The following is a 27,021-nucleotide window of genomic DNA, read 5'->3' on the forward strand; positions in this document are numbered from 1 at the left end:
TCGGTGGCTTCTCACCTGCCTACAGATTGTTGCCTCAGCATGTCTCCAAGTGAGTAACTCACCATGTTGCACGTGTACAATTTAACACATGTTGCACAAGAGCTGTGAACCCACTGAACACAAAAGACGATGATGGTTGATGCAGGATGAACAGGTACACTTGAACACTGTCAGTACTCTTGTTTGGATTAAGTCCTTTTGACCTGCTTTAGTTTTAAGGCCCTTTTCATGAGAGGTTCATGAATGAAGCTGTGTTTCTAATAAAACCTTTACTTTGACCTTTGTCAAACTCTGTTTTTCATGAACATTATTCTTGAACATTTTCTACAGAGATGTGATAGAATTTAAAGTTACTTTTATTGTTGTGTCTTTTTAGCCTGTTTAAGCTGTCGGTGTGGAAAAATGAAATTTCCTCTCCCTGCTTTCACCTTGGTATGAAACGTTTTAAATGCTTTAAAAATGTTCCAAATTGTTAATGGGACACAAGAATCGGTGGAACAAAATGTCATAATGGTGAGTAAAGTCCTGCATCAAAGCAATAATGAGACAGTATCAGTACCAAAATACTGTATAGTCTGATTGTTAATTGAATTTACAACTTTGAGAATAAAGTTGAAATGTTAAAAAATAAAGTTGACGTTTGAGATTAAAGACAAACTTTTGGAATTAGTTCCATGTACAAAAAAAAATCAGAGGATTTTGAGAATTACATAAAATCCTCTTTTGTTTTACTTTCTGGCACTAACACTGAAAGATCAACAATAAGACCAACAGTTTAACCTTAGTCTGGACATCATGACCTCATCTTTTTAAGTGTACATTTTAAACCTGGCACTAATACTAAAAGCTTTTAACTTTTAGATAAACAAATGTCCTTTATTAGTCATTTAAACTGTATTCTGGACGTTACAACTTTACTCTCAAAAAAATCTTCCTCTGATTTACTTTCTTTGTTATATCTGAACTAATACTAAAAGATCAACTTTATTTTTCACACGTCAACTATATTCTCGTATGCAACATTAAAACTACACTTTCTTACCTGGCAATGATTATTATCATCACTAGACATCTTAACTCAAAATCTTCCACATCCCCCTTTTTTTATTCCGCCCTGAGACTCCTCTGTCGAAGATGTTTGGAACACATTTTTTAAATGTTGCCATAGTTTACAACAAGTATTTTAATCTGCATCATGTGACACAAAAGAAATATTGAAATGTTGAGAATAAAGTCAGAATTATTTTCTCATACCTGGCTCTAATACTAAACGTTTGACTTTATTCTCGACCTTTGGACTCTATTCTCGGAATTTCAACATTTCGGCTTCATTCTCAAAATTTCCCCCTTCTGTCTGGCTTTAATACTCACAAGGTGGTTTGAGTTTGGATATCTAAAATGCATCTTAAATGTTGCTGTTACCATTCAGCATCAGATCTACCAGGAGGCCGTTAGTTTTCTGATTTGCAGGATTTGATTTTCATGTGACATTAAAAAAAAATAATTAGGACTGGGACTTCAACCAAACCCATCCATTTCATTTATTAACAGTCCTACTCGTCTGTTTTCTGAAAGAAATGCAAAATTTGACGTAAGAAAACCTGACATCCAATAAAGTTATTTACAAAATGTTAGCAGTGTGAGTTTCTAGAACATTTCTGGAGATCAGAACAGGTTACATGCTGCATTTAACAACTAACATAACATACAATCAACAGAACATACACCAACCTATATAATAGATACTAACTGGCAACCTTTACATGAGATTCCACTGGGGTGAAATATAAACGTAGGCCTACTCTATAGAATTCACAGTTATAGTGGCCTGTCAGTCGCGGTCTGCGTGTGGTGATATGTACCCGAGGATGCAGGTGAGGCAGCAGAGAGACGATGGGGCGCCGTGAGCAGGGAGCATATATTTGGTAAAAACATACACTGAACTTTTATTGGGGTACACAGATTTCTTTATGTCAACCATTTGGCTATGTGCACTGAGTAACAGAAAAATGAAGGAAAAATGTCAAATATTAGTTTTAGAGACTTTTCATTTGAAATGACAATTCTTACTAAAACTGACATTCAGCCTCTTCTCTACTTCTGTTACACAATCTAAATAATCTCATCACAAAACAGCATTATGCTAATACTTTGATATATTATCACTGATATTAAAACATTTCCAAACAAAGGTACTTGGAGTTCGCATTGGATCAGAACCAGTTCGTATACCAGGTTTGACATTTTAAGAGCTCAGATTCTCTTTATTTTAAAGTCACGATTTGGAGATTTAAAGAGCAAAGTATGACGATGGCGCCCCCTTGACATCTGTCGACTCGTGTCCAGTATCCCAAATGTTTTGTCCATGTTGTATGATTAAAGAACACGGGGAGTACGTCGAAGACCAACATTCAGTGCCTGGGCAGGAAGTAGTGTTTCCTATGCAGCTACTTAAAAGTAAAGCTGTGCTCGGACCAAAAGCGAAGCTAATTTTGCCTTGTGTCTCTGCTCGTGAAACTATCTGAGAGCTAAAACAGCTCTTACTTTCACTTCTTTCTCCAGCGACTGTCTGAATTAAATTCACTGCTGCTTCCAGCTACTTTAGGCTGACCAGTGCCCAGTTTGATGACCTGTAAGCCAGGTAAGACTCGACGCTGGCTGGTGTCAGAATTTCTTGGATGGATACAAAGCTCATTTGTTGCAGCAGTATGAACCCAACATAAACTGATTTTGCAGTGATTTATGTCCCATTATATGGGCTGCAAGGAAGCTGAAATAACTCCATCTCGATGCAGATTTATTAAACTAAAAACCATAATTCTTGGGATGTCTGCAGCACAGACAAATCACTTTTAAAAAGCTTGTTTTTTCAACAATTCGGACGCAATCACAGCACATCAGGAGAGTCTCATTTTAAAGGCTTTCACCACAAAACGTATGCAACTTTTAATATTCCATTTGCATCTGGTGTCACTGCATTGACTTCTTATGTAAAGTAAAAATGAGCTTTGCCTTTGGTCTGAACACTTTAAGCACGAGGCGGCTGTAGATGCTTGTGAGTGTCTGACTTTGAGTCAGACTTTCTTTGACAAGTTTCTGTGCTCTGATAATGTAGAAACAAGAATATGAAGTATGTCATCACAGAGCAGACTGTTCTAGTCTGTGTCCCAAATCAACAAACCATCACAGGAAGATGAAAAACCAACAAGCCTACCGTAATCATACATCATGTCAATCAGATTTCCCAAATATTCAGATTATGATTTTTTTTATTACAAATGTTGCATCTAGAACTGAGACGTTTTGTCTGCAGGGTTTCTGCCTCTGCTATTTTTCTCTTGCAGAGAAAAGTATTTAAAAGCAGCAAAAACTTTGTGATGGGCTGAAAAAATTCAACCCGAATTTCCCCGATTAATAAAGTAGTTCTGATTCTGAGCTGAACTGCCGGTTTAATAACACTTGATCGATTAGCCGTTGATAAAGGCCGACGTGGGGTCGCACCACAGAAACTACAGGCGACTCATGACGACTCATGACTTGGGATCTGGATATTTTAATGTTGTGCAACATTTCTGAAGCTTGCCGACACTGTGATGCAAATAAACTGAATACCTGAACTGGATGAAGGTGTATCAGCCCGAACAAGCTTCTGATCTCCTGAAAACATGATCACAGCTTAACACGTGTTTCAGATCACTTTCCTGCTGTCTGAGGCAGGACGGTGGATTTGCGGTAGAAATTTGCAGCCACAAAATCTGCAGCACCTCCGTGAGATCTCCCAACTTGTTAGACATCAGGCTGTTCAGTGGGCCTTCTACCATCAGTGATACTGTCAACAGATGTGTGTCACACCCAGTCTAATGTCTCCTGCTGAAAGACTTGTTTCCATTGATGCAAAATAGATTAATGCAATATAAATTCACAGATTGGTTGAGCAGCATCGCAGGCTATGCTGTATAAATGATTTTCCTTCACTGGCCGAGGATTAAAATGCTTGTACCTTACTTTGAAGTGGGTCCGCACAGAGCTGCTTTTAAAAACATGAATAAAAGAATCTCGAGCTCAGCGTGTGAATGCTTCTAGAGGTCCGACACGAAGTCTTTTCTCTAACACGCCGCCAATTAGCGAACATCCATCAGGAGGAGTGACGTATCCAAAGAAGAGATTGTTTAGGATTGAGCGTACGACTTCACAAAAACATCTTTGAATTATTTCTAAACTCTTGTAAACAACCTTACTTCCTGCACAACAGAGACGCCTCTACACACACGGGCTGTGGTTTTCACCTGCTGTGGATTTGTTGCTGGGTTATTGAGTGACAGTGACAGTGAGGGGGTGAGTGAACAGAGGTCCAGAGAACAAAGCTCTGAACAAATCTAAAAACTCAGCGGTGAGTGACTCCATGTCTGATCGGATACAACTCGTTTGGAGCAAAGTTTGAAATATTGGCAGTGACTGGACAATTGAGATTTCCAATGAGGCCAGAATCACAGCTGCTGCTAAAGAGCCGTGTTGTCAAACCAAGATGTGTTAAAACAAAGCGAAGACACAAAGATGTCGACAGTGACCAAGAAGGAGCCAATAAAAAGGCTCTGAAAGGGTTCATCTCTACAGACGAGGACACTCTGCAAAGGGAAAGAAGGATCAGAAGCTGAAAGAAATAGAAAAACAAATTCTAAATCAAGTCCAGTCTTCGCCTTTCTATAACATACAGAACACTCTCATTGGGTTAATCCAATCAATGTCAAGTACCTGGAAAAAAGATGAACCAGTTTGGCAATAAAGTACAACTCCCACTGGGAGTAACTCATCAGCTTTAAGCACGTTTCCTGCTTTGAACATGACCTTTGAAGAGGGGTGAAGGAGTATCATTAGAGTTAACATGTGTTTCAATGAGCTTACATACGAGAAACAAGAAATTAATAAAAGTCAATGCAAGAATAAGCATTCTCCTCCTTGAAGAAAATGAACAGCTTAACATTCAGAATAATGTCAGCCTGTTTATGCATCGCCTACTTCTCTCTGCTAACATAGTTCCCAATCACCTCGCATGCTACGCTCCGGGGTGCCCAGTAGATTTCCTATGACCTTAGTTCTCAAGGGATCAATGCGGTGGCTTGAAGTTCTTTTATTTCCTTTCAGGCACGCACTTCAGGCACCTCAAACGACACGAACACGTCTCACTCTGTTCCCTGTGGGGGAGGCACAGCGACCGACGCTCACACCCGGAGTCTAAGATACAGAGTCTTTGCTCGCTCCTGGTTGGCTCCCTCCACTCGTGACCAAATTGCGGAGCAGTTTGCGTCGGCCTGCCTGGTAGTCCTCCTCGTCTACATTGACCAACAGTTTTATAGCTTCGTGCCCCACCGCCTGTTTTAAGGAATCTGTGATAAAGACCCCTTTAAGGGCCTCTAGCAAAGATCCGTTGATGTAGTCCCTCCAGAAGGCATCCAGGTAGGTGAGCTCAGAAAACTTGATGTCACAGATGATGGAGCCCAAGTCTCGGGATTTGAGGATAGTGTTTGCCTGGTTGAAGCGCTCGAACTGTCGCTCCACCGCCTCTTGCTTGTTGGAGAAGACGTTCCCCTGGAGCGCAGACTCGTGCTGGCAGTATTCAGCACGAACTCTGAGGCGGATATCTGAAGGAGAGCACACGGAAAGAGACAACAACTTCAACTGAGTACTGTAAATCTGAAATGATGCGATCCAATCATGGCTGAGGAACGGCTGGCACCCAGCTGGACAATTGCCAGGTGCATTTTAACCAATGTCACTGGACTGTCATCAGAATTTTAACAACCTGACAGAAACGATTATCTTTCTTTATGCTGTCTGTTTTTACCACATGTTTGCTTCTCTCTGCAGTCAGCTGAGGAGTGACTTCTCCTGCGTTTGCGGCTCTGTACAGGAGGAGCCGGCTTTGTTCGGGGAGGGCCGACATGTGGCCCTGACGGGGAACAGCAGATGACCGGCTGAGGACCTAAAAAGTAAAGTTTGTTCTTGCCATTAATCAGGCTTCCGTTTCCCAGAGAATAGTTACTTATGAAGACGTTAGATGGACTGGCTATAATAATAATAATAATCTTACTCTTATCTAGCCGTTTAAATACATGAGAAGTATACAGGAAAAATACTTGAACACCAACACCCACCTGTTCTTCTGTGAGGCATAGCGTCCTTGCTCTGCACAGCTCCTCGTGGTGAAATGTATCGCACTGACGTCTCCTCCAGGTACTTGTCAACAGGGTCTGGGCACACTGAAAACACAAGTGATTTCTGATGTTACTCTTAGACAGCAGTGCTAATGATCCCATCCACACCATGAAAACACCAAGAAGCTGCAGCACTGCAGACATGAACCATCACTGTGGTTCAGCTCTTGCCGACATGTTTACGTTTGTGTAAATTACTATTATTTTTGCAGAAATCAACGTTTAATCTGAAGTTAAACCCATGACACTTTGAAAAGAATAAAAAAATGCATCCTACAACAAAACTATATTTATATTTTTCAGCAGTAAAAATTATGTAACACATCCACTCTAACGTCCTCATCGGCCTCTGCAGCCTATTTTCTTAAACATAGACCAGATAAAAATACCATCATATTTTTGTTCCAGAGCAATACGGTGTAAACAAAGACTTTATGGTAGTCGGGGGCAGAAGTGCATCACTTCATTGTTTGCAGGCCACTTTAAAACAAGAAAAAAGTCATCACAACAAACATGCTGAAGGAAATGCAACAGCGTCTATAAAAACTTCATGTTGAACTTGAAGTTTTAAACCAGCCAACCTCCGTTTTCACCATCATTGTTCTGAGCTGTCCTCATGTTGCAAATTACAATTTTAAAAAGTAATGTTTGTTGTTGCATTAAGGACGACTAACTTCAATCCTGAGAGGTCACATGATTGACCTCGGGGGCACACGCGTGGTGGTGTTTGTATGGTTTGATATTGATAAGATGAGGCTAAATGACAGAAACACCTCTGCCAGATAGCTCCTCAAAATACAGTTCAATACAAATAATACAAAACGCAAACAACAACTCAAATATAAGTGAAAATATAAAATGTATGGGTTCATGCAAAAGAGACAGTGCCTAATAGAAAAAAACAATATTACAATAGTCATCTATAAAAGTATGCAGGAAGTAATGGTGGCAGTTCAATAATGTACGTATAATGTATAGCGTACTACAGATTAACCATAATTTATAGAGGCCCACCACTATATTGCTTGGCCACTGGCCAGTCTCATCATGCCTATATGGGCCTATCACTGATATATCTGAATGTTTTCTGACACGTGCCAAAATGAAAACTTCTTTTAATAGAACATATAATGCAGAAAATCAAGCTTGAGGTGATTGAGAAATGTTGTGTTGTCTTTGTTGTGCAAAGCATGATCCGACTCCAGAGCAGGGTTGTGATAGTTAACGAAAACTAAAAGAAATAATTTCGTTAACTGAAATAAAAACTACAATTTTCACACAAAAAAACTACAATGAACATGTAAGACGAACGAAAACTAAAATAGAACGGAGGGTAAAATCAGCTTAGTTTTATTTTCCCCCTCGCTTCACGCTGTGGTTGCTATAGCTACCACTTTGTCCTGTCCTGTTTGACTTCTCGAGGCACTGGCCTAATAAAAAGACCTAATGAAAATCATATTTGATGTCATGCATCCTTTCATCCTACCCTTTTCAGCTTCTTTAAAATCGAAGCTTTCCTCTTAATACCTGAAAAACCTAAAGCTAACACAAAAAGTAAATAAAAACTTTACTAAAACTAGTCAATTCCTCAAAATAAAAATAGAAATAAAACTACTTATGAACTCTTAAACTATCTAAAACTAAACTGAAATTAAAAAACAAAATGAAAAGAGGAAATAAGAATAAAAACTAATGAAAATGTAAAACCTATACTAACTCCTCTCTAGGGATGGGTATGGAGAACCGGTATTTTTTCGTACCGGTACTTAGTTAGTCTGCACCGACAGTACTGATAAGCTCATGGACAAACGGTGCTCCTATCGGTATTTTCCGTCAACATTCCGTTTAATTAATGTGCTGTTTTACAAGATTTTAAGTGCAGTTGTGTCGTGTCTGGTTCATTGAGAACCACACAAGTTTTGATCGTTTCGACACGCCTCTAAAGACGAGCCTCCTTCACGCGCGGCTCACCTGCTGTTGTGAAAACGAGCTCATGATAAATGTAAACAGAGCGGACATAAAGGAGAAGAGCAACAGAAAGAGGCGGGGCGGGACGAGCCTCTGTGTGCAGCAGGTGAAGGTGTGTGTAGAAAATTAACTCATGAGGAGCAAGATGAGCAGATTAAAGTAGTTTGTGAACAAACTACAATTTCGTGGAGAATTAAGCACCTTTCTAACGGGGAAATACGGTATAACCTTCTTTAAACAGAGGACTGTTCTAAACAAAATATCAATCATAAAAAAAATTATTATAAATGATTTACTTCACTGCAGAGGAGCCTAGCTGGTTTAGGTGCGTATGAATTTTGAGTTACCATAACAGCCAGAAAACTATGTTTGCATTGCTTAATACAGGGAACTGTTACTTAACTGTTGTGACTGCAGGGCAGGGGTGGCCAACCCTGCTCCTGGAGAGCTACCTTCCTGCATGTTTTTATGTTTCTCCGTACTCTAACACACCTGATTTGAATGATCTGCTTGTTATCAACCAACTGAAGCTTCTCAGGGGACTGACAATGAGCAGAACATTCAAAGCAGGTGTTAGAATACGGAGAAACCTAAAACATGCCGGAAGGTAGCTCTCTAGGAGCAGGGTTGGCCACCCCTGCTGTAGGGAGATGACCTCAGCCCTTAGCCCCAGTTACAACCCCCCTTCCAGAGGCACATTATCAGACACCCTATTAAGACATGTCTTTATTTTTTGCACCGAATAATGGAAAGTAGTATCGATAAGTATCGATAAAATCCTAACGAAACCCATCCCTACTCTTCTCAGCAGCGTCTGCAGCACATGCAGCAGAGCATCACAGCCGAGCAGACAGTGCAATCTTCTGACAGGGTATAATAATGTTAAATATTTTTGTTAAAGATATTAGTCTGCTGTTTGGTTCAAAACCAAAACACACAGAAAATGTCTATTTTTATTCAGTAAAATCACAGTGTTGGCTGCTACATCAGTAATCTGAGTTTTCCCTCCTAAATGTAGGATTGGTTTAAGAAATCCTTCATCAGCACAACGGACTGCATCGTCTCAACATAAACTTAAAATATAAACTGATGATTCGAACCATCCTGACAGTAGTATTTATAGCAGGACTGTTGTAACTGTATGCACATATTTGTCATACACATATCACGTCAGGTTTTTCAGTATGGGTATCTCTATTCTGGGTAGCTTTAACTGAAACTTCCAGGAGCCAGCTCTGTTCTCGACAGTCATTAGGATGTGCAAAAAAAATATAACACATCTCTGAAATGTCTTGATCTTTTTCCAACTCATATGCAGCATTACATAAAACCACATGACCATCTCTGTTTTTAGTAACAGTTAGAGACAGAAATAGAGCTGGCAGTTATTAAATATGTATTTGAAGCCTGGTGTGAGCGTAGAGAGGACACGGTATACTCACCAGCCTGCCGTTTCCTGAGTGTGACATAAGGCAAAAGGTCGTGCCGGGTGATAATCCTTAGAAGCTGGAGAACATGACGGAAGTTGGTCTCATCACAGCGACCCTGGCGCTCTAGAGCCAACAGGAAATCCCTCCCACTCCTGATGCCACCACGCTCATACTCGTCGATCACATCCACAAACAGGAACGACAGTACACGGACGTCCCGATGCGTTAGCTGGGCTCCAACTATGTCAAACATGCGGTGGAGTGAGTACAGCCCATGAGAATTGTCCACAGCTTCCTCGGGCCACGGCTCAAAGCCGCTATCTCTCCTGGAAGAGCTGGAGTTAGCATGGGATGAAGAAACGTTCCTATTGGCCACCTCCCCACTGGTTGATGCCACACCAGAGCAGCCCGGCCTGCCCGTCAGCGCTCTGTGGTCCAGAGGCCCAGCGGTCGCACCGCTCTGACTCGAGTCCAGCTGATTAGCCTGAATGTGAGGCCGGGCCTGCTGAGGAGAGGAGTTCTGGGCTAGCTGGGGAGGAATGACAGCGTTTGGGAGCTGTGGCTGCTGTGATGTCATCTCAGGGCCCGATGGTGATGAGGGATGCTCAGATCCCTGCAACCCCTGCTGTCTTTGTCTGCTGCAGCTGGTCAGCTATGTACAGAGAAAGGGGATCACACGTATGACTTGTCAGCTATTTAAACAACTGGATTTAAAAACTGTTATTGTTCCAAATTGTCATATTGTAGAACATAATGTGTCCACAATAATAATTCTGTCACCTTGGATTTGTAGATCTGCAGTGTCAAATATGTAACTTGCATTAAAACTGCAGTGGAACTCAGTTTTGTAATACTTCTATGATTGTGTATTTCCTGTGACTTTTAGCCTCAGGTAAGTGAACACCTGACCCCTCTCACTAAAATTACTCAAATTCATGTTTATATACAAAACCCTCCTTAGTCTGTCCCCTCCCTACCTGTGCCAGTTACAACTACATCTGCTGCTTACAACACCCGCTCTGCTCACCATATTCTGTTGAAAGTTCCTAAAGGGAATACTGCAGTCGGTCTGTTGCCGTTCCCTGCTGCTACAAAAAACATGCTGCTGTTTCTCAACCTAAAACACCTGGTCCGTGTGCTGCTTACTGTTGTCCTGTGCATATCATTGTCACTTTGCTGCCGTTTTTGTCTTGCCTGTTTGTCATACTGCTTGTGTATGCTTCGCTTGTCTTGTCGTATTGCCTGTCAATGTTTGCCTGCTAGCTACCTGCCCAGTGCTTATGTGCTAGACTGCATGCCATGTATGTACTGCATGTTGTCAATGTTTGGATGTGTGCTGCTGTCTTTTAAACTTTTGACATTTCCTTTTAGCCCCTATCCCCGTTCCCTGTTCCCTCAAGAGACTTTGCCTTTTGCCAGGCCGCCATTGTAAATAAGAATATGTTAAAAAAGCATTTTCAAGTAGCAGATGCGTGTGGCGGTGCATTTGTTATTGCATAGTCCTATCCGTCGGTCGGCTGCAGTTACCTGCAGTAAATTGAGGTAGGTATGACACATCTTTAACGTAATTGCAGAATATAAAATGTCTTAAACACTTAGCTTGATATTATCAGGAACGTCAAAGGACAATAAAATGAATCGAGAAGTCGATAACGGACCAAATTGTGATATGTAGACATAAGCAAGTTTTAACTTTATGAATGCCACGTCCAAGCTGGAAATGAAGGACACACGGCGCAAACATGCAGCTTCCAACACACAAAATCCATCATTGTCATCATAAAACCGTTAGCTTACGCTGATTTTGCTAAAACACACTGTGTGTACAAACAAGAGTCTAATCTTTGCAACAACACTGAAATAACTCATGCTGACAATTTGCACTGTTGACTAAACAAACAAACAGATACTCAATAACATATCCAGCTGTTTGCAAGAATGATGACAAGCTAACAGCTAGCCAGCTGCCTAGCGGAAGTTAGCTAGCAAGCTAACGTTAACAATACTTTTGTGGGAATTTAAAACAGATGCAAGATGTTGATTTGGAGCCCATTAACAACAAGACAGTACCGGGTCCCGATCCATGTTACGCTATTATATAATACATAGCTATGAATCTGCTCCAGTACCGTAGATCTGCGCATATTAAAACACATATCCTGTTTGTTGTAGCATAAGCCAACTGCCCATCATTAGCTTTAGTTTAAACGTTAACATTACCGTTAAAGTAGATAACACCAAGTAAAGCAGAAAGTAGTATCTGACGATATCTTGAACTGTTACATTACCTCCTGTCTTCTTGGAGTATTCTTGACAAGTCCCACACAAGAACAGTTGGGTAAGCAGCTAACGCGAAGTTAGCTTCCCTGTGTCTAAAAGCGCCGCAAAGCTTCTTTCGGGACAGAAAATAAGGATGTTTGGTTATTTTTGGTCGACTAATCATTGACTATATAACAGACGTGTTTCCAGTCTCTTGGTGGGCGACTGAACTTCTTTAATTCCAGAAATATGAGTTAGTATAATGGTTTTGGTCCTCAGACAGACATCATGGGAAAAACAAGCAGACTCCGTTCCTCAGCTAAAATGAGAGAACTTCCGGTTCAGAGGGCATTTAACTTCCGCTGTCGTGCTCCGGTTTCGCTGTTGGAAAGTGCGTGCCCACCGTGGTCGCTGGAGTCTGAGTAAATATCATAGACTGTATAAAAAGAAAAATAAATAAAAATAAATCTATATATACAGTCATTGGTAAATACCAAGGGCGTAGCCATGGTATAGACATTAGGGGGGGGTCCAAATGAGAGTTATCTCCCCAGAATTTTAATTTTACAATCTAACCAGCCCAAGGACCAGTAGAACCTGCCAAAAATCAACCCAATACCAGAACTCAAAATATGCCCCTGCCGATTAAACCATACACACTGTTTCTGAAGTCTATCAGCATCATTAGGTCAAATGTATTATAAATACACAGATTTGTTAAACTCAGACATAAATCGGTTCTCTCTCCTCCCTATCATACCATATCACGTCGTTTCACTATATTATATTTTGTCTGCTATATTTTCTATTAATAGATGGTATTCATGTAATTTTGCATGCAATATAGGTCTACCCACCAGCAGACAAAAAAATTCAACCCCCGGCAACAATTCAAAAGTAGCCCTATTCCGAGGGAAATCCGCAAACCTGGCAACCCTGCACAGATGGGAGGGCTTCTCTGGCTAACATACAGGTTGCTGCTGGCTTAATTTGGCCGCAACCAAGTGTATGAATGGTTTCACACAATTGTAATGGCGACATTCTGTTGTTCTGGTGCTCTGGACAAAGGAAGCTTTTTTTTTATTTTAAACGATAACTGATTTCTTATTGTGACTGTGACACAAACTGTAATCTTAACCCCACCTTTAAGTCACTCCCAGTGGACACTTTGCCCCTTTAAGTATTTGACAATATAAACATTTAATGTCACAATTATCCTGGCTGAAGTATTTGCAATTCACAATAATATCATGATAACTATTAAAACAGGCTTAAAATGGCACCAAAACATACTGGAATCATTTCATTTAAATCATTGCTCACAGTAATTTTATTTCAGTAGTTACTTGTAAAAGTACATCAGAATATATTTGCAGAGTCAGGGCTTGTGTACACACTGCAGCCTTAAAAACATAAACATCAGTACATTAAGAATATAAACTATGACTGCATATACAAAAGTTACTTTGAATTTAAAGTTTAATTAATAATTAATTAGGTTGTGTGGTCCCTCATAGATAATATACACAAATAATATCTTAATTTTTAATTAACCTCTCAAATCAATGTTTTATTACACAGATGAGTCGACTTGGAAAGAGGAAGAAGAGGCACAACATCCCTCAAATCTTTCTCCAAATTATTTACAGATTTTTATGTTTTCCATGATCTGAAATGGCTTGTTAAAATAGAACCTGCCGTGGTTGGGGGAAAAAAATCTTCTCCTGGGAGCATGCCTGTGGATGCCCTTAGGTTGGGGTGTGTCCCTGAGTGTTAACATCAGGCTCAACCCCTTAAATGTGGATAGCTCATTTATAGCTGTGGAAATTTAAAGCCAAAAAGATCTTGAGAAGTTTCCTTGGTTTTGACGATCTCTTGGAAGGCCGCAGTCGCCTCCTCACACTCCACATTCTTGGCTTTTGCAGGAATCTGTAGGAGGAAGAACAGAATAACTCTCAAAGTCATGAATGGTTAGCATGCTGACGTGATTTTGTCAAGTAGGACCTGCTGGATCAACATTGCTATCAACCAACCATAGCCCTCTGACATCCTCACTGTGCTGCTCCTGCACAATCTCTATGTGCTTTAAAAAAGTTCCAAATTTAAGTTCATGCAACTAAGCTAAATTGTTTTGCAGAAAATCCTGAGCTGCACCCCTTTTAGTCATTACAATCTAATCGGAAACAATGGTTAAGATTTTAATTTATTAGTTTCCTTGTTAGCATACCCTTAAGTGTTAGCAAGCTAACTTACTAACCCTTCAGTATGTCTGTAGTAAACTATAAAGATGGAATATTCATGACTTATAGCAGCCAAGGATTTTTTCTACTGTGCCGACTTCAACTTAAACTTAACAAAGCACAGAGGAATTCTGGAAGAGCTGTCGGAGGGCTGGTTAATCGCTAAGTTGGTGCAGGATTGCAATGGGGGATATTTATCTAGGTAGATGGTTGTACTTGGAAATGTATGCTGAAGGGTAAGGCGTGGTTATCAAAGTGCATTTTATACCATTTAAAGCAACATACTAATATTTCTTCTGAGCAGAAACTGAATCTATCAGAGTCAGACGAGTCTGACAAAGTGTCCTGTTTTACAATTGACTCTGTGTTTTCAGCAAACTTGACTCACAGAGTCAGTTGTAAAACCTGGACAATAAAGATTACATTTGATGCGTAACCGGAACTCTTTTAGTGTCTCTGACAACATTTTATGTCGCCTTTAACATCCTTTTATCGAAAGCCTTATTATTTACTGGTTTAGTTGGTTTATCTGTGAAGGACAGGAACAGTCTCAACTACCAAGCCAAGCTTGCTGGAGTCCAGCTTAGTGACTTGAGCTCCCTGTGGATGAATCGTGTGGTCCAGAAAGCCAAAAGTATGATAAGTCAAAGAAGCCTTATTCTTTCATCTGAATTCTCTTTGATGCCCTCAGGGCGGCGCTATCTTGCCCCTCCCAGGAGAACAAACAGATGTTCCAACTGTTTTATTCCTTCTGCTATCAGGACGCTAAATGCTGACAGCAGTAAGTGATTTTTAAACAGAACAATTCTGTTTTAAACAGTTCTGATGATCTGTGCGACCTGTGTGTTTCACAGTCCTTGAACTGTTGTCACTCACACGTTGTTTATTTGTGAATGCTGCTGAGATTGTGTTTGTTTAGTTAAATAAAGTCGTCTGAAACTAAAATTCATAACTTGTTAACTATCTCTGAGCATTCCTCATTCCCAATATAATTCCCAACAAAAGGAAAAACTAACCAAGGCACTCTTCTGGAAAAAAAATTTAAATGTCTTTAGTCGGCTATTTAATGGTGAAATGTTAAAATAATCCTTATGAAGCAGCAAAAAACAGCCCACTTCAGAAAGTCAATTCATATATTAAGTTTTGTTAAGTTGGGAAAAAAATGATTGTAAGCTAAATGTGATTGAACTGTAGTTGACTGATTTGATAATCTATATAGGGGTGGCTGTGTCTCAGAGGTAGAGTGGGTCGTCTCTTAATTGGAAGGTTGGGGGTTCGATCCCTGACTGCTACAGTCACATGTCAAAGTGTCCTTGGGTAAGACACTGAACCCCACATTGCTCCTGAGGCAGAGATATCGGGTATGAATGCACTTAGGCCTTTGCCATCAGTGTGTGAATGAGTGTGTGAATGGGTGAATGTCACATGTAGTGTAAAAGCAGCTTTGAGCTGTCGGAAGACTATAAGCGCTAAATAAGTGGTTTGGGTTATAATCTCTGGGCTTCAACATAAATATGAGTCTCATTGGTCTGATATGGCCAAAATGCAGGACACTGCTCACTTGCACGCCTATAACTCACATTAAGGTTACATTAAAACATTATTTGATGTAGTACTCTTTAAAACAATGCAAAGAAACACTTCAATAAGCGAGTAAAATACGTACCTGGTTGCACACAGCTTTCCCGTAGCGCACAAAGGTGGCGAAGTGCTCGCAGTTGAGGGTGAGGAGTTTATATGTGAGGTCCTGATCGAGGAGGGCATCGCGCCGTCGCCTCATGTCCTCAGGATCTGTCGCTCTGAAGGCATGCCGGTTGTTGGCGATGCTCACATGGGCTCCTGCTGGAACGGTCACCTCACCAATAGGCATTCTGCGGATCTTCGTGACACCCAGAAGAAGGTCGCCGCATACAGGGAAGATGGTTTGCAGGTAGTTCCGTACTTTGCCCATAAATTGCCCCTCATCTAAAGAATGAGACAGTTTACTTTCAGGAGGTGCAACAAGTGACAACTTCAGTGTTCTCCATGAAGAAATCCATCTTGTTATTTTGCTAAAAGTAACCATATTTAGAGAGGATTAAATGCATTGCTGGACTCCATCCTGGTTTCCTCAATCATATCCCGTTTAATCTTCTATTTGATTCTAAATGGGACTAACATGTGCAAAATGAACATCATGCTGTGTTGAAGAAGACTAGAAACTAGAGATTTAGATCCTAAAGCCATTCGGAAAATATTTACTGAGGTCATAAATCAAGTTAGAAGTAGGCAAATGTTCTGATAGACTGCTGGACATTAACGCTAATTTGAAGGAAAATCAACACTGGCTTCACTTTTGCAACCAAGAAGCCACGTACACTTCTTCTATACAGTCTACAACAGAACAAAGATACACAAACCAGCCACAAGACCTCTCACAGCAAGAGGCAATAATCTGCATTTCTGAGAAATATTTTGCATATTTAGAATTTTTGGATTCAGGAAGTTTTTCAGCCTCTGTTGCCAAAAGTTGCTCAGTGCTGCTCATGGTGGATTCATGTTGGGTCTCTCTCTTAATAATATACAAAAAGAGCAGGTCTGACATATTCTGTTTTTAAACTGTCTTGAGATAACTTTGGTTATGATTTGGCGCTATGCAAATAAAATTTGATTGATTGATCGAATCTGCGATCTCTCCAGGACCTGATCACCTCCAGGACCCTGAGGCGTGCAGGTAAGATTGTGGCTGACCCCTCTCACCCCGGACACAGTCTCTCTGTGACCCTCCAAAACCTCCCTACACAGGAACAGTTTCTTCCTCGTCAACAAGGCCCCGTTAGACTCATTCAGTCTTTATGCATTACATTCATGCAGACTAATATACTGTTTACATTGCACTGTTTTGATACTGTACACTCACCAATATCTTGGACTTACCTGCACACATCACAGCTCTTTAATTACACCTGTTTTACATATTTTGTCTTATATTGCTTTGTTATTTTTTTAAGTCTTATTGTCTATGTTGATCTTATTCTATTTAAGTTCCCAGATAGTAGGAGTACGACTGTTTACTAGCTTTTTACTCATCTTTATTGTACTTCTGTGTTTATTGTTCTGCAACAAAACACAAAGACAAATTCCTTTCACGTGTAAACTTTGGCAATAAACCCGGATGCTGATTCTGATTCTGATTAAAGATAAAATCATTCACTTATTTTTTCCACAGATTTAGGTGATAAAAAACATTTTTATCTGCTTTGTTAATTTTTGTAAGAGTAATGTATATTTCTGACGGTTATATGTCCAGTCTCATGATCGAATACTGTGGCCCCAATATCCCAATCACCTTCTAGTTTTAGGAGCGGGGATATTATCTTGTCTTCTTAGACATAAAAGCTAAATACAGTGTGTATTGTTGTGGATGTTGGCCTCACCTGCCACAGCAAAATGGATGACGTATCCGTCTTCATCATACACCCCCCAGTGTGAGTATCCGATGGGGTAGGAAAACTCTATCAGGTCCCCAAATGTGGCGTTGGACACAACCTCTTCCGTCTGTGTTCATGAGCAAACATGCGACAGTTATGTGATTATGAAAGAAGCAGTCTGTGACTCAACTCCACCCTGCACGCCTCCACGCCCATCTCAGCCTGAGAGCAGGTTGAGCTGCATTTCAACCTGTTCTGGTCTGAGTTACCGCTGCTTCACGTTCTCTGGATTCACTGTCATGAGACGTTAGACTGTCGTTGTTGTTGTTGTTGTTGTTGTTGTTTGTAAAGCGTGCACAAACTGTTTACATGAGTTTTATCTCTGGTACTAAAGAAGGCTAAATGTACTTGTTGGAAGTTGCTGCTAAATGAATGAGTTTTAATATAAAGTACCAGAACTCTTTACATATCAATCAGGAAGTAAGTTGACAATCTTTTCTATTAACTCCAATATACACTGATGTTTCTATCTCATAAAACTGATAGCTTTACGTTGCACTACAGAACAACAAAGTGAGAGTTATAAGGAGCACAGGTGCAGCAGCTCTCATACTGTAAATCATAAGCTGACTGGTAATACTAAAAAAAACACTGAAAATTTCAGTTGTAATAAATTCAGTGCTAATAAAAGATAAATCAGTTACACTTTGTGATGTTGGTTCTTACCTGCTCCTTATAATCCATATCTGACTCCTCGTGTAAAATCTGTGCTCTGTGGTGGAAGGCAGCGCGTCCTCACAGGGCGTGTTGTCTGAGAATCTGGTTTGGACTGTTTGTTGCTTGAAGTTATTTCAGGGAAAAGGAAGACAGCTGATTGGCTGATTTAACAATTACCACAAAGAACGCTGGCTCAAGCAACAATAACACAAACACAGAAGCTGAGCTGGAGTAAGTTCTGTGACACTGCTTTGATTCACAAAGAACACTGTATGAACTGTTTACATGCAAGTGTTTATCATTTTAATGATACAGGCAGATGTTAAAGGTATAATAAGCAGGAGAAAAATAAAATATAGACTTTTACAAATATAATCTAATATAAATCATCACTTATGGGCCTCTATACATGTGTGTTGGTGAATGTGTGTGCAGACCCTTGTGAGACCCTTCCCTCTGCATCTATTCTGTTGCTTTGCTTTGCACGGGACGTTTACAGGAGGGGGCGCTGTTGTGGTTCCCTGAGCCAATCACAGCGTACAGGTGAGTGTGGGAGTGGTTCAAATTAGCAACTGGGACCAGCGAGCATGGCGAAAGAGTGATGCAGAGTTGGCCTTCTTTCTGCTGGACAGGTAGGTGCCTCAAACCAGGACAAGCTAACCGGCAGTTAGCACGCTAGTGCAACGGTAACCGGCGGTTAGCATGCTAGCGTAAAGGTAACTGTGATGATGTCGGCGGGGTGAGTGTGTTCTCGCACGAGAGAGTGAGAGTGAGCTTCTGGTGACGAAGAGCCCAGGAGGAGGGGCCCAGTTTGAATGTGTTGTAGACAAAATGTGAGGACAAATCTGACTTATTATACCTTTAACTCCTGTGCTCAGACTGCAGACTGGGCTTTTATGCACAGTGTGGTGTGTATTTTTATACTTTGACCTTTATCATATATTTTTTTCTAATTATTAATATCTCTCTGCTTACAGCTTTGCAAAAACTAAATTGTATAACCTGTAACATGATTCGATCGTACTGCCCAATACACAGCCCAACACTTTAAGAAAAATCATCAAGAACTGTCAACATATTTAGGTATTTATTTACACCTAACAGTCCTGCTCATTCATGAAAATATGAACATTTAAAAATTGCATCACTTATAAAACTAGAGAGGCACTCGGAGAGTTAAGACACAACCACGAGACATATCTGGACTTATTTCCAAACCTTCTCATGAGTCAGATTCAGATCTGCTCCAACATCCAGTGGCTTCCTTCTTGGTCCGAGCTGAACCCTTCCATCCAGTTACATGCAAAGAGTTCTTTTCTATCATCCTGCTAACATACAAACAAACAAGTGGAAAACTTGACCTTGTTGGTGGAGGTAACTATGACTGTGTACATAACCACACTTATCTCAAAGTGACTGTCAAAAAGCCACTCTCACACAGGATTAAGGAAGCTGTGAATGAGTATTTAAGGGTGTGAAACTTTTCAAAGCCATCGTCATCTTAGTAAAAGCATTTGAATATTTTAGCCAACATCCCCGGACACAGCACCAGCTCTACAGAGGTTTTAGAAATGCAGACTGATGAGACTTTTATTGTTGAAAGAAAATGTTAAAGACCGTGTGCATGGCATTCATTTCTTCCACTTTTATTTATTTTCACAGTAAAAAAGAAAGACGCTGTGAGGATCAAGTAATGAGCGAAAGACCTGCAAGAAAAGAAGCTTTCCCAGAATACACGAGTCCTTCTGAAGGAGAAGAATCCGTGTGATCGTTCTGATTGGTATGCACAGCTCACATATAAAGCCTTGGTCAGACCACACCACATGAGGGCACCATTTCTCCCACTCCCACAATGTGGGAGAAAGAGTGAATGTGCCCAGCAGCCTTCAAGTTCCCTTCACGCACAGAGCATGCTTCATTAAATTTTGTCTCAAGCTCCAACCACAGATTTGATGCAATGCCACCAGGGCCCAATCTGTGTGGGCGTAGGCACCATGTAAGCACACACTACTCAAGGCCCCCTATAAACAATGTAAAGATTGAGGACTCCTCGCTGCACTGAGGCCCATTTATATTTGTGTTGTGAGTTGTTTCTTCTAAAAGTTGCATTTTGCTGCAAATCAGTTGACATACTTTTGCATGGTTCATCATCCTGCCTCAGACATACATACAGGCTTCTTTCTCTGCACAGGCTCTTCTCCCAAGTCAGTAAAGCATGGTTTATTCTACTGTGTTGACGTTAGGTCGTAGGTACATGTAGGTACATGTAGATACAGCTGCCAATGTCACCAAAACAGGTAATCTGATGGTGAGCAGCACATTTAGGAACATGGAATTGGCTTAGAAAACTTGTGCTAAAGGAAAGGGCTGACTGAAAGCAGGTTAAATAGGTGATAACATTAAAGAATACAACAGGACGTTTCAAGTGACTAAAGTACAATAAGCTCTAAACCCATCCAAAGCGATTAAAAGTTTAGCTCCTGCATCAGTACTCTGGCTGGCTTCCCCAAACAGGGGCCGAGCTGAACGCCATCTAATGCAGGGAAAACACTAACTATTGATAAGTACCTCATACACCCCACTTTAAATTTGGAAACAGGAGAGTTTTACATATTGTTGCCGAAGTGCACGGCCCTGCTGCTGCTGACACACTGAAACGTTTTAGGCTGCACCTCCCAGTATTTGAGAGGATTATTGAACAGACTGATGCCGTTATATAAAGTCTTCTTCGTGCTGAAGCCCTGAGGACAGAAGTCGTTCACGTCCACGGTGCTGATGTTGTTCGAGTGCAGGTAGATCACCTGGGAGAACACACAAACATGCACTGAAGTGAGTGTGAATCATAATCTCTGACTGATGCAAATAACCTACCAAAAACGACACATAGCCCTACACATGTGTTATGACTGTATCTCAGTATTATAAAAGAGGCATGGTTGGTAATTCTACAAAAATATCTTGGCTAGCTTTTTGCCATGCTTACATGCAGGTGCTTCATCTCTGGCAGACCATCAGGCACGTGGGACAGCAGGTTATTATCCAGGTGAAGTTCGCGTAGATTCTGCACATAGTACAGGCTGCCGTGCTCAATGCTGCGGATCTTGTTGTGCGCAAGGCCCAGCCTGCACCAGGAGGCAAGTGCACACACATACACAATGATATGTCACACACAGTAAGGAGAACATCTACTGAGTTCATTTTGTGCTAAACAGGGTTAGTTTTTATTTGCCAGCGAAGAGTTCAAACATCGAACAAGCAGGGGCGGATCCAGAGGGGTGAAATCTGATTGGCCATCCCAAACTCCTAAACTGAGATTGGCTACTTCCCTTGTCAGAGGTAGTACTCCTGTTTTCTCTGGTAAGCAGATCTGCAAGTGCAACCTCTACCCAGCCAACAGATCCAACAGGGTCCAACATGGGATGCAGCTGTGTTGATATGCAGGGCCCACCTTGGATACCCCACTGGACCTCAGTCCTCCATGGAGGGCCCACATGGGTTTATCCAGGTGGGTTGGCCCTAAATGAATGAATGTATCCCCCTTTGGACCCATCCATTGCCCAAGTTTACTCTCGAAATGCTATGCCCATTTCTACCTAGAGCATATTCTTCTTGATTGCCCAATTTGGTCCAACACCAACCCACCACCCTCTCTGAGCCAGTGACCAGTTGAAGGCCAGGTGAGGCTAATGTGCTGCTAATCTCTGTGTTTGGTCACATAATGTCGTTGACTCACCTGTACAATTCTCCATATTGTATCAGGTCTTCTACCCCGATGGCCTGAATTTGGTTTTGATCCAGATGTAACTCTTTCAGATTAAACGGTAGACCTGATGTGTGGAAGAAAAGCAGACATGGTCGGTTAAGGGACGTAAACTAAAGTAATTAAACTAAACAAACGTAGCTGAAGCTCATTGAGTAAATTATGTTACGTAAAGTTCTGCATGTGTTTGACACTTTATGAAGTGATATGCGGCAGCGACATTGTGTAGAGAGAAGATATGAAACATCCACAGTATACACTTCATTTATGTAACGAAGCAAGCATAAACACACAGCTGTTTATCGCAGCATCACTATGGCGCTATGCTCAAAGCGATGGTGACAAGATCGGCAGAGGAAAACGAAGTAGAGAAAGTTCCAGTTCAAAGTGAGCAGAGCAAATACTCTGAGCAGGATAAGCGGTATAGATAACTGATGGATGGATTTGGGGATCTTGAGGCTGACTCTGCTGATACTTTGTTCTATCACTCAGCCGGTGCTCTGAATGCTACGTGATCTTGTGCGAGCTCTTACCTTTGGGAATTCTTGTGAGTTTGGCCTCTGAAAGCCGCAGGAATGTCAGTCCCAGTCCATCGAATGCACCGTCCTCCAAACCACTGTTCCTGATGGGATTACGACCTAACTCTGTGTTCAGGAAATATAAAACAATTCACTTTAAATGGTGGTAAAAGAACTGTGTTGCAGTTTATGTGTCCAATCCTGCATGTGTATGTTCACTTAGGAAGGATTCTCACCGATACAGTTCATATTGTATAGACCGGAGAAGGTCCCTGCTGCTACTTTCTTGATGTGGTTGTCATGGATACGCAGCTCCTGCAGAGAGGGGGGCAGATTCTTGGGGACAGCCGTCAGCAGGTTGTGGGACAAGTAGAGCTTCTGCATGCGCTCGAGGGGCAGGAAGGCACGAGGGTGGATCTTAGAGATCCAATTGTTCACCAACACCAGAGCCTGCGAGAAAATTAGATAGAAGGAAGTCAGTGAAGGGAAGCGGTTCGCTGAACATTTTTAACTCAATGGGTACACAAAGTACTTGTGGTTATGCTGAGGTCTACTACTGGGACTTATAAATACACTGTGTGCAGTGAAGCCCTGCTGTGACTCAGCCCTGGCATGGGGTTTTGTGGTTGGATCAATAAAGTACTTTTTTAAGAGTGAAACTTTTGAATGGCCTGGAACGTTTTGTCCTGATCTGAAGCCGACTACTCCCCAAATTATGCTATAAAAAGGGGGCGTGACCTCATGATTGACAGCTCTGTTGACAAATGGGGCTCCTGCAGCGTTCTGTTCCCGAGTAGCAGAGTAGAGAAGGAACGGCGAGAGGAGAAGTGACTAACACTAACACTACAGTCATTGAACTTTCCATAAGCATGAATATCTGCTTCAGACCAACATGAGAAGCTGTTCTGCTGCAGACTGAGCCCATCTGAGGGCTCCAACACGGCAAGGCCACAAGGTAAAGGTGTGTCGGGTAGAGGAAGGGGCGGGGCGTCAATACTTCAGTTCCACCAGCCGATCTCTACTGCACACACTCTGGATAGAAATGAGCAAGACATTGGCGATATATGGGCTTCACTTTAGTTGCATAAGATGAGGTAAAGATGCATTGTCCATCTCTAGAGACAGTCAATGTGTTTATGGTCGCTACGACCTCTAGTGGCCGTAGAAAGTATTGACAGAGAATAGGCGGCAGTAAGGTAATGTATAAACAACGATTATGTGGTGTTGGTGTCTGGCCTCAGCCAAAGAGAGAGGGTAAGGAGCTCAGAGATCCGGGGGGAGCTCGGAGTAGAGCCGCTACTCCTTCCCATCGAAAGGAGCCAGTTGAGGTGGTTAGGGCATCTGATTAGGATGCCTCCTGGGCGCCTCCCTTTGGAGGTTTTCCGGGCACGTCCAACTGGTAGGAGACCCTGGGGCAGACCCAGAGCTTGCTGGAGGGATTATATATCCCGTCTGGCCTGGGAACACCTCAGGATCCCCCAGGAGGAACTGGAAAATGTTGCTGGGGAGAGGGATGCCTGGGTCACCTTGCTGAGCCTGCTGCCACCGCGACCCGGCACCAGATAAGCGGAGGATAATGGATGGATGGTATTGGTTGGCAGTCGGGGGCGATGAATGGGTCAAACTAACACAGGAGTTTCATACATGAGAGTTTAAGTCTTCTGTGACCCTAAAAGTCAACGATGGCTTCTTTTGAGTTACATATTTATCGTCACTAATGTTACGTATAGGGAATGCTATCAACGTATGTAATTGAAACCAAACCTAGTCGTTAGTCTTTGTGCCTTAACCTAACCAAACCAGGTGTTTGTCTTGTATGAACGTGTAGATAAGACTCCTGTGGGTTGTAATAGAGGATAGGAACAAACAACCGATGTGGCTGTTAGGTTGCAGGACGTGTCGGCTCTTACGTAGAGGTTGTTCAGTCCCTTGAAGTCGTTCTCTCTGATCTCGGTGATATGGTTGCCCTGGAGGTCCAGCAGCCTGGTGTCAGGAGGAAGGTCGTGGGGAACGTAATGCAAACCTTCAGAGAAACACAAAGCAGATGAGTTAAACAAAGAACCAATTACTCTTGCTATCTTGACACTACTCAAAACTTGAAGCCGAAGCTGCATTCACTCAGTGAAAGTGGTGTTTTTGTCAGATCAGCTATTTTAAAGTCTGAGCTGTCTGTGGTCTGAAAGCATTTCAAAATAAGAGGCACATTCTGTAATCAGATAAACATAGGTAGTGATTTGTGGCCTTTGGTCAGAGTGAGTATGCTGAACTTCCTTAAGTATATATTTTGCTTCTAAAAGTGAAAGTAGACCGTGAAGATGGAGTGTGTATAAACAGTGCGACACTCGCACAAACACTCACCCAAATCAGAGCACTGCACGACCTTCAGCCTGCAGTGGCATTCAAACGGGCACGACGGCTGCTTCATGTGGATGAGCTCTTGAAAGCCTGATCCTGCTTCTTCGTCGTTCATCATCATCATCAAGCTCTCAACATCGACCGTCTTCCGCAGCTCGGGGAGGCCGCTCAGCTGGAAGGGCAGGCCGATGGAGGGGGCAGGGGACGGTGATACGTACACCACGAGGAAGAGAACGCAGAGGGGACGCATGATTGAACCGCTCGTCTGGATCAGGCTCTGATGTTAAAAATATAAAATAACACAAGAAAAGAGGTTTTACATGTTCACATATTTTAATCAGCGGCTTTGGGCGGCTTCAGACTCGAGAGCCGTAAATCTAAAGGAAATAAAAAGCCAGAAATGGTGGGGAAGGGAGGCGACGTGGTCTGCAGTGATTCCAAAACTAACATCGGGTAGTTTTATCTTTTTCACCCAGTATGAATCAAATTTATCAAGAGCACAGAAACCCATGTGCTGCTTCTTCACTTGAGTCATACATCCCCTTTTTCCCATAATGCATCCCTTCTTTGCATGGTTGTTAAGTACAGACTGTACATCTGAGACGAGATCTATCGTCACGGAGCAGGAGCCACCAATTTAACGGTTAGAACTGAAGCACCACTAATGATGGAGCAGGAGGTCGTCACTCAGGAGGCATGACATTTGATATTTTGTGTTAAAGATGTTTTGGTTAAGGATATGATATGGTGTGTTCAGAAATAGAACCTGCAGCGGTTAAACTTTACAATATAAGGGACACTAAATTTGGGGGTAGGAGCCAGGGAACACATGACAAAGTACAACTTTATAGAGCAGTTATGACATCTTACGTTTATTTTTCATACATTTATATTATAGTAGAGTTATTTTAGGGACCATGCGTGACTGATATTTTTTAATTTAACATTAAATAAAGTAGCTGCTGCAGTACAGCTGGAGGTATGCGTCCCCCCAGCTGAATGACGCTGCTTTCGAGGCCACAAAAAGGCAAAGTAATAGTAAGAAAAAGACAAGTATTAAAGGTTTATGTGTCACCAAGATGCACAAAACAAACAACTGTTGAAGAAAATGGTCATTATGCTGGACTAACATTAATGAACTTATCATTACCTAAAGATTTGTTCATATATACGGAAGCCCCAAGCATCCATACATTTAATCTACTCAGTTTTCAGGTGACGAGTTATTTCAGTGGTTCTCTGGAGATCTCGACTTATTTATCTCGCTGCCATTGCCCACACTAATGCAGTCAGTTAAGCCTGTTCTTGTGTTGTGCTTTTGCAGCTCTGGGGATACGATCATCTGATGTTACGGAGTTCATTTTGGCAGCTATTTTAGATTTAGTCTTAGTCTCAGTCTTAAGATGAAAATGCTTTATTAGTTTGAGTCACTTTTTAGTCATTTTATAGTTTTAGTCGACGAAAAAACTAAACATTTGTCCAGTTTAAGTCAGTAAAAAATCACCACATTTTAGTCATTACTTTTACTCAAAACGTTTACTCTTTTTAAACTAATAAGATAACATAATCCTTTATTGATCCTCGGGGGGGAATTCGGGTGTTGCAGCGGTGCAAAGACAAACTAGCAAGTGAGTTAATATATAAGAATAGATCAAATAAATGAATAAAAATTCAAAGTATATGAAACTGTTTTACAAGTAGGAGTTTCTAATTTTCTAATTCAGCCTGATACTTGTTCAGTCTGCTGTAGAGTCCTTTCATCCATCCTACATTCATTATTTCCTGACGATGTTCTGCACGGGTAATATAGATCCTCAGCTGAGGTTATATGTGTATGTAGAACATTACGAATGTGAAGCCGCAGACCAAAGCTGTGCAGTTACAGTAGCACATGCTGCACATTCCTCTCGTCTTATTTACAGCAGCCGTGTTGGTTTTTACTGTAAAAACTGTTTATATTTTCACCATCGCTTCTCATTTAAACAGTCGGCGTGTGATTGCTTCTCTTTGTGCAGAAGAGAACGCCCCTTTTTCTGTGAGCACATTTTATCGCGGCCGTGGCTCAGTGGTAGATCGGTCGTCTCTCAATCGGAAGGTTGGAGGTTTGATCCCTGACTGTCCTTGGGCAAGACACTGAACTCCAAACTGCTCC

General features: G+C 41.5%; 3 protein-coding genes across 3 annotated transcripts; all 3 read right to left on the minus strand.

The window, feature by feature from the left end:
* Positions 1-1,533: 1,533 nt before the first annotated feature.
* Positions 1,534-12,167, minus strand: dedd (death effector domain containing). Its single transcript, XM_069661059.1, has 5 exons — positions 11,899-12,167; positions 9,623-10,262; positions 6,153-6,257; positions 5,843-5,980; positions 1,534-5,639 (listed from the first exon to the last, which is right to left on the minus strand). Exons 2-5 carry the CDS (start codon positions 10,185-10,187, stop codon positions 5,233-5,235), a joined length of 1,215 nt encoding a protein of 404 aa, XP_069517160.1. The 5' UTR covers positions 10,188-10,262; positions 11,899-12,167; the 3' UTR covers positions 1,534-5,232.
* A 1,025-nt stretch (positions 12,168-13,192) lies between these two features.
* LOC138590203 (phospholipase A and acyltransferase 2-like) lies at positions 13,193-18,333 on the minus strand. Its single transcript, XM_069660788.1, has 4 exons — positions 18,246-18,333; positions 17,526-17,646; positions 15,776-16,074; positions 13,193-13,798 (listed from the first exon to the last, which is right to left on the minus strand). Exons 1-4 carry the CDS (start codon positions 18,261-18,263, stop codon positions 13,682-13,684), a joined length of 555 nt encoding a protein of 184 aa, XP_069516889.1. The 5' UTR covers positions 18,264-18,333; the 3' UTR covers positions 13,193-13,681.
* Positions 18,334-19,906: 1,573 nt separating this feature from the next.
* On the minus strand, positions 19,907-25,119 carry LOC138589779 (biglycan-like). The gene is made up of 7 exons (XM_069660232.1): positions 24,873-25,119; positions 24,425-24,537; positions 22,751-22,964; positions 22,530-22,640; positions 21,970-22,063; positions 21,220-21,358; positions 19,907-21,037 (listed from the first exon to the last, which is right to left on the minus strand). Exons 1-7 carry the CDS (start codon positions 25,117-25,119, stop codon positions 20,843-20,845), a joined length of 1,113 nt encoding a protein of 370 aa, XP_069516333.1. The 3' UTR covers positions 19,907-20,842.
* Positions 25,120-27,021: the final 1,902 nt, after the last annotated feature.

This window comes from Semicossyphus pulcher, unplaced genomic scaffold, assembly GCF_022749685.1.
Source record: "Semicossyphus pulcher isolate SPU_LCO1_2020_fin unplaced genomic scaffold, fSemPul1.0.p SCAF_13, whole genome shotgun sequence".
Lineage (NCBI taxonomy): Eukaryota > Metazoa > Chordata > Actinopteri > Labriformes > Labridae > Semicossyphus > Semicossyphus pulcher.